Source organism: Protobothrops mucrosquamatus, unplaced genomic scaffold (assembly GCF_001527695.2).
Source record: "Protobothrops mucrosquamatus isolate PMUCROS unplaced genomic scaffold, P.Mucros_1.0 scaffold183, whole genome shotgun sequence".
Lineage (NCBI taxonomy): Eukaryota > Metazoa > Chordata > Lepidosauria > Squamata > Viperidae > Protobothrops > Protobothrops mucrosquamatus.
Window position 1 is genome coordinate 550,584 of NW_015386542.1, and position 8,065 is coordinate 558,648.

The following is an 8,065-nucleotide window of genomic DNA, read 5'->3' on the forward strand; positions in this document are numbered from 1 at the left end:
TTAATTCAGAGCCTTCTTACATTTGTATGAATAACTGTCTTGGTCATGCAACTGATTATTCTGTAGCTGATCACGGTACTGCTCAAGTAAGCTTAATACAAAGTTAACATACTGCATCGTCTTTCTTTAGCTGTAAAAGACATGTATAAAGGAATTAAACTAGGAGGTATACATTTCCCATTCTCAAGATTTCATTCTGTTTCCATTATTCTAAAATTTGTATACTATATCCTATATAAAAACATCTCAAGTGATTTATTTTGTATATTCCTTAATCTTTAGGACTTTCAAAGAAAAAGTAAGACCCATGACTCATTTCCCCCATTTACTAAGCTTCTCAACTAAGTCTAATTTTCTGTTTTCTTCTTCATAACACCAGAATCTGAGATCATCAGGTGAAGGTGAATGGCGGGAAATTCAAGAAGCTATTCCACATAATACACCACTTAATTTAATCATATAAATTCATTTTTACAAAACAAGTCACTTTTTAGATGATTTTAAAGGAAGATTCAAAACATTCTTGGAGTATCAGAATATGAATAATTAGAAGTTATATGGCTCCAAATACCAGAATTTAGAGTCAAGCTTCATTCCTGAGGACTACATAGTTTTCTAAGCAGGTGGTTTGCCATTACCATTTTTCAAGATGTTTATGCCTCTGAATTCCAGTATCTAAAGAACAATTGTAATAGGGGTTATTGTCAACATACAGCACCTTATTTGGAGACTCCCCAGAGGCACACAGTTAACCAATATGCTTGATTCTGACAGTGCTCTTATTATTTGTTGCTATTTTAGTATTCAAATTGATACTTTTCTTACAAAACAATTACATAATTAAAACCATTTTGGACTTTTTAAATCATATATTCATGTGTGTACTGTTTATTTTAGTAGTCATGTTGTTATAAAGGAGTAAATGGAAAACACAATGCTAAAAATACAGAAAAAAAGCTTTCAGATGTGTGAAATGAAGCAAAAATATGTAATAGCAATAGCACTTAGACTTATGTATCACTCCATAGTGCTTTACACAACTCTCTGAACAGTTTGCAAATGTCAGCCTATTGCCCCCAACAATCTGGGTCCTCATTTTACCGACCTCGGAAGGATGGAAGGCTGAGTCAACCTTGAGCCAGTCAGGTTTGAATCCTGGCTGCGGGCAGAGTTAGCCTGCAATACTGCATTCTAACCACTGTGCCACCACAGCTCGTGTAATGAATCTACCTAATTTATGCAGAATTATTATTAAAATATTATTGAATTCATTTGCTGTCTATCTCGCCATGGGACTACTCTAGTATTATAAGGTAAAGATTTGAAACTATTTTAAGTTTTAAAACTTTAAAGAATCAACAACTTAAATACAAAGTCAGTTGGTATGATTAAGTACCTAGATATTTCTGTTGTTGCAAACATCACAGTTTACAGTCAAAATTATCAGTCTATGAGACTTTTTTCTTTAACTTTTAGGCACCTTATTTTATCATATTGTGTGTACACATCTTCACGTCTTACTTTTAACTACAGATTTTATTTTTTGACATAATTACAACCAAGTTATTTAATTGCCAAGAATTCAGAAAAATGATAGCTATCACCAGTACACCGATATCTAAAGCCATTGTTTAAAATTCCTGTTTTCTTTCAACAAGCTATCAAATTATCTACAAGAATTGGTTTGCCAAAGTGTAGGGTCTCTTAGCAACTACTTATCTACTAGGTCAAATAAGCAACCAATTACTTTTTGTGCAAATACCTAAAACCATTTGAATCTCAGTGTATTAACTGGAAGTTATATATACTATGTCTCTTAGGGTCAGATAAGTATTTGTTTTCTTTTTCCCCTAGAAAGTAACAGCACTTTATGAATCACTGGGACCAATTATTATTTTTCCTTAAGGGACACAGTTTTAGTTGTCATGGTTTGAGTTTGCAGTTTATTGTGATCCTGAATATTCCAATGTTACACAGACTATGAATTCTGTTCCTTTCAATAGCCATGTTTAGTTACTTATGTTAATAAATTGGATATGATCTTCCAATCTCCAGAGATGCAGAGCTGGAATAGAACACATTATTTAATTAATTTACTCTTCACTTTTTTCTTTCTCAGACCTCCGTATTATGTTTTTAGCAAAAGGTTTTTAGTTTGATTTAAATGCTGTACATAACGGATAAAGCATTATCTTCCTATGCAGTTGTTGAAATACATACATTATTCTCATGGAATGTAACCTGTTCATGTCTACTTTATTTTTTTAAGCTTATAAGCATTGGAACTTCAGACTTCTTTTGCTAATGATATAGTTTTTTCATAACTAATACTTTCTCTTTGTGAATATATTGCTATAAAACTAAATGACTATCATCTTAATCTTTTCCATGGACTATTTCTACCAATCCTTTTGGTGCTGCTGTTGCACAATAAGGGAGCCCAACATAATTATCTACACCAACTCCCAAATAACCTGGGTACTTTAAGATCTAAGTTAATTCTCTCCTCCAGAGAGTTCAGATACCAAACTAGCAGTTCTTGTATTTGTCAAAAGTCTCATAGAATCCTGGTCTGACTTTTCTGATATTCATACGTAGATGCTGATTTTCAGAAGGAACCGATTCATTGTAAGTGGTTGAAGTTGCAGTCCCAGTTACCCAACAAGAAGACAGACGCTTTCTTTTTGCTTTATCTGAAAACCCTCCAATTCCTTTGTTGTATTCAAGACAGGAGTCATCTTTATTCTTATTAACATCTTCAACTGGGTGTTCATCCCTGTTTGAAGTCATTTCTTTTCGCTTACGAGCTTCTTTCTCTTCCTCTGCAATTTTCCTAAAATGCTCTAATGATTCAACCTTTCTTCGTCTTTCTATTGTTTCCATTTGTTTTTTGTCCATGAAGTCCTCAAAGTACATTTTTCTTTCATTCCTCTGATCTTCAAGGAATTTCCATTCAGTATCTGTCATCTTAACACCACTGTACTGCTCCAATTTCTCTCGTGTAACAGTGTCTGTACAAAATATATCAAAAAGCTGTTCTGAACTCCTATTGAAATCATCTGCTTTCTGAATAAACAGTTCATTTTTTCTTCGTTTTCTGGATTGGTATAACTTTGAGAATTCTTCATATACATTCAGAATATGCTTCTTGATGCTCTGTGTTGCTATGGTATATAGATTGCAAAACAACCAATGTTCCTGCAAAAGTTCAGCAAGCAACTGGGCAGCATCTTCTTTGGATCGTTGTGCTTGACCAGCCCTTTTTGGATGCAACAAATACAACATGTTTTGAATGACATCCTTCTTTGTAGGCAGAATTCCTTGTGCAAACTCAGATGACTCCACATAATCGACAGTTCCCAGAGTCTTTTTTGCTTTTATTTTATCCAAAGCTGCCATAATTCCTGTTTAAAGTCACTCTATATCAAAAGCTGAAAAAGAAGAGAGATGTTAGCTGAAATAGCACCAACAATGAAAATGAGGATTTTAATTCAAAAACTTTAAAAATGTTATACAAGTTGTTCTCCCTTAACTATTGTAACATGGATTGGCAGCTCCACCACTAAGCAAAACAATAATCAAATGGGAAATCACACACTATATGACTGTGCTCTCCAGCTGGAAGAGACAAGACTACTCACTTTCACACCTTTAGCTTTTGTTTGCCTCCTTACCATTCCCCCACCCTTTGGAGTGCTCAAATGCCTGCTGACTGTCAAAAGCAATGCAATCACGCTGGCAGCCTAAGACTGACTTCTCCACTCTGCTAAAAGGGAGAGGGGTGGGGTAGAAAAAAGGCTCTCTTTTGCTTGACCCTTTCCTGTGGCCAGCATAATTGCATTGCCTTTGATGTGTAGAAGAATAAACAGCTTACTCTTTTGCAATCCTTTTCTCTCTACTTTGCAAGGGGAAAAATAAACACCCACACAGGATATGTACTGTCTGGAATGTTGATCACATGACTGAGGGATGCTGCAAAGATCATAAACTGACTGTAAAGTTATTTTTTTCAATGGTTTTTTAACACCATTATAACTTCAAATGGGACTGAATGTAAGCGAGGACTATTAACTTTTAAAATAAATATGCTCCTATCTGGAAATGAAACTGTTTCATTAAAGTGAATAAAACATTAGTATATTATTTTATTTACTGAAATAATTCTATTTTCAATTACCTCTATTGACAGAGGTAACTAATATTTCCCCAAACAATTAATACAGATTTATAAAACAATGTTTATGCAATAAAGCATATTTTATTAAATTTACATGCTGCCCATCTCACTGTTACAACTCTCAGTGATATAACCTAAAAGACAAATAAAAGCAACAAAGCCATGTCACTGCCATCTCCTGATTAAACTGCATTATGTTATACAGCAGGTCACCAACCTTTCTCAGTTGGCGAACCAGAGGAAAAGGGACGGGGGAAGCATTTTACACCCATGCGTATGTGCACGGGGCCGCACGATGCAAACAGGGCAGGGCTAGTGCCCACATGATACTCACTAGCCCTGCCCCGTTCTTGCACAACGCAGTGCCATTTCCATGCCCCACAGCGGCACCCATTTTTGTGCCCCACAGCATGGTGGCAGCCCATTTTCACACCCTGCAGCAGTAAGGTGGCCAGCCTGTCCCATGGGCCACAGCCCACTACCGGGCTGCGGCCCACAGGTTGGGGAACCCTGTTCTACAGGAACTACCTTTTAAAACTACTCTGAAGCTACAGCTGGACCAAAATGTAATAGCTTACTTGTTTGCAGGTGAGAGCTACTTTTCATACATAATACTGGGCTCAGTTTTGAACATCAGGTAAATTCAAAATGAATTAAAACCCTACTTCAGCTTAGCATCCAATAAGATCTGAAAAACTAGGCATGCACCTATCACGTAAGTTGTGTCATCTGGTAGGATCTAGGAGACATGTCTTTTCTGCCTTCATGCCTGCTGAGATTTAGATAGTCTTGCCCCTGCCTTGTTTTTGAAAGGCTAAGACTTCACTTTTCCCAGAGAAATTGGCCAGAATGTTTTATTACCACCTTAACTATTTTAAAGTTATTTTTGATTCAATGAAGTTGTCTCTGTATATAATTATATTGTAATATTCTGCAATTGTGTACAATGCCCTGATTCATATGACAATTGGATGCATATATAAATTAAAATAATTCAAGATCACCTGCTTAAAATAGCTTCTACCTATTCAGGACACTGACCTTTATTTGTATTGCTGAAGGTTCCTTCTCCATATAAGATCTAGGGAAAAATAAGAACATCTTATTTCTCAGCAACTGAAACCCCATGTGGAATGCCATCCTACCAAAAATCTCAGTGGTTCCATTATTCTTATCCTTTATAAATTCCTTAAAAGTTGACCTATTCAGAGAAGCGTTTAAGATTTCTAGTGGATATACTTAATATTTCTGGTTATAATTTATTAAAGTTAATAGTTTTGACCATTATTTCTCAATTAGCCTGCTTTTCTATTATGATACCACAAAAGCCTTTGGAATGTGGAAATATATGTATTAAACGAATAAATGTATATTTTCCACTGGTGGAAATTGCAATACTCCCAAGTAAGAAAGAATCCTCTCAAAGGTATTTTTTTGGAGCCATTTCTTCTTAAAGGTATTTTTGGAGCCATTTGCAGCTGAACATAACAAGTTATTAATCACAACTACATTAAATCTGCTCTGCACTATCAACTTTTAACTATTTATGCTCTTTATTATACACAATGGACATTCTCTGTGGACATTCTCTGCATCTTTTCAAAAACTGTAGTCTATGGAAAAAATTGACTTAGCTGCAAAGCTTATTTAAGCTAAACTTGTATTTCCAGGAGTACTGTACACATTCTTAAACATTAATCCTGCATACTTTAATTTCTCCTAAACACGTGCAAAGAAATGCTGCCCTAAACAGAATGCACTTTTCATACACACGAAGAAAAAAGCATCGTAGAATGGAAACCCAGGGAAGAGTAATCGGCACCCCCCTATACAATGCTTGATTTCTATGCAATAATGGACGAAGCCTTCAAAATGCAAACTTTAAATTGTGTAACTAGATTATAGATGCATAATTTCCAGCAGCCTGCATTTTTTTTAAAAAAAAAAAAAGTTGCACGTCTGCAGAGCAGGTGGCCAAAGAAAACATAAGACAACAGAAGGGTGGAAGAACTGTAATGGATGAATAGAATAAACACATTAGTATTTGGGCACCACTTAACAATCAGCGTTTGCGCAGCAACACATAAATAACAACAATTATTAATTCAAATTTGATACCGCCCGATCTCCTAGAACCTTTCCAAAACAGGTTAGACGAACCCACCAGCCACCTAAACCTACCCTACTGTCAGCAAACTCCAGATATACCTATATGCTCTTTATTGCTCGCTGGGGTGTCAGTGACTGAGCGCTGTCCTTCCAAAGGGAGAATGAGAAGCTTCTCTCCATTTGGCAGAGCCCTGTCGCTATTTCGTTTCACTTGGCTTTTCCCAAACGAGGATGCTACGTAGAAAAAGCCAAGGGCCACAGGACCCATAAGGAAAGGGGGTGGAGCGGCCTCCTCCCTCTTGGCCTCGTCAAGTCTCTGCCCACTTGCGTACAGCAGGCCATCTGAAGCCCGGGCTCTTTCTTTCCCCGGTAGGCCAGCCGCAGCAGAACCCAGGCCGGTGAACTTCAACTCCGCCTTTCCCCTCATCCCTCCCTTCCCGTTTCGGATTACCAGAACGGCAAAAAAAAAAAAAAAAAACGGTAAGGCGTCACTTACAGGCCCACGCGCCGCGCACCATCCTTTTAGTGAAAGCCCGCGAGACCTCAAAGCAGTAAAAAGGGAAAGCGAGCCCGCTCCGCCATCTTGAAAAAGGGCATTACGGCTCTTCTTTCGTGGGAATTCCTTCCATCTCGCCGTCTCTATGGTTCAAGCGGGCTTTTACGAAGCGGCTGAGGAAACGGTATTAACCTACCAGGAATCGACAGCTAGCTTGCGTTTCGTTTTGACTAGGCCGCGGAGACGAAGCGTGGGTAAGGGCCTATCAAGTTTTGGAAACTGACAGGCCCGCGTTTTTTTTTTTTTCCTAGCGGGAAAAAAGAACCGACTGAATAACAGCACAGTTTAAAAAAAAAATTAACCACCATCTAGCAAGGGGCGTTAATAAACGACATCACAGTTAAAAAGAAGGGGGATCGCGTGGGGGGGGGAGCAGGTTATTTAAAATTAGATGGCACCGTCCTCATCGACGAAAGAATTGGCCGACTCACAAAAACAGGGAGGCTCTTAGCCAATTGGCTTTCGGTGGGGAATGGATTGGTCCTCCAAAGGGAACCTGCATAATTGCCGTTAATCGAAGACTAGATTCGAATATTGGCCAATCAGCTCTTCTCTGGGAACACCATCACCTTGCCAACGAGGGCGGAACTAGAGTAAGCGCCTGACGTTCTTTCTACTATACCAGGGGTAGGCAACCTCGGCTCTTTTATGACTCATGGACTTCAACTCCCAGAATTCCTGAGTCAGCTATGCTGACTCAGGAATTCTGGGAGTTGAAGTCCATGAGTCATAAAAGAGCCGAGGTTGCCTACCCCTGTACTATACTGTATGTCAGTGCTTAGAATCAGAATCTAGCTGGAAGGGACCTTGGAGGTCTTCTAGTCCAGCCCCCTGCCAAAGCAGGAGACCCTATAATATAGGCCTATATCATCTCAGACAAGTGACTGTCCAGTCTCGTCTTAAAAATCTCCAATGATGGAGCCCACGGTGTCTGAAGGCAAGCTGTTCCACTGGTTAATTGCCTTCACTGTTAGGAAGTTCTCCTTAATTCCAGGTTGCTTCTCTCCTTGATTAGTTTCCATCCATTGTTTCTTGTCTTGCCTTCTGGTGCATTGGAAAATAAATTGACCTCCTCCTCTTTGTGGCAGCCCCTCAAATATTGGTATACTGTTATCATGTCCCTTCCTAGTCCTTCTTTTCTCTAGACTGGCCGGTCCCAAATCCTGCAACCGTTCTTCACGTGTTTTAGTCTCCAGGCCTTTAATCATCTTAGTTGCTCTTCT

The 8,065-nt window shown here is 38.3% G+C and overlaps 1 protein-coding gene across 3 annotated transcripts; it reads right to left on the reverse strand.

Annotated features, from left to right (window-relative positions):
• Window positions 1–862: 862 nt before the first annotated feature.
• Window positions 863–6,841, reverse strand: LOC107285522. Of its 3 annotated transcripts, none has more exons than XM_015813719.1 (3): window positions 6,783–6,841; window positions 5,219–5,258; window positions 863–3,431 (listed from the first exon to the last, which is right to left on the reverse strand). In XM_015813719.1, the coding sequence occupies exon 3, from the start codon at window positions 3,397–3,399 to the stop codon at window positions 2,530–2,532; it is 870 nt and encodes a 289-aa protein (XP_015669205.1). In that variant the 5' UTR covers window positions 3,400–3,431; window positions 5,219–5,258; window positions 6,783–6,841; the 3' UTR covers window positions 863–2,529. The 3 variants fall into 3 exon arrangements, with proteins under 3 accessions (XP_015669205.1, XP_015669203.1, XP_015669204.1); XM_015813717.1 differs by lacking the exon at window positions 6,783–6,841 and adding an exon at window positions 6,386–6,732; XM_015813718.1 differs by lacking the exon at window positions 6,783–6,841 and adding an exon at window positions 6,359–6,732.
• Window positions 6,842–8,065: the final 1,224 nt, after the last annotated feature.

Excerpts from the sequence above, each read along its gene's own strand:
- LOC107285522 (XM_015813719.1), bottom strand. The coding sequence starts at position 3,399 with ATGGCAGCTTTGGATAAAATAAAAGCAAAAAAGACTCTGGGAACTGTC.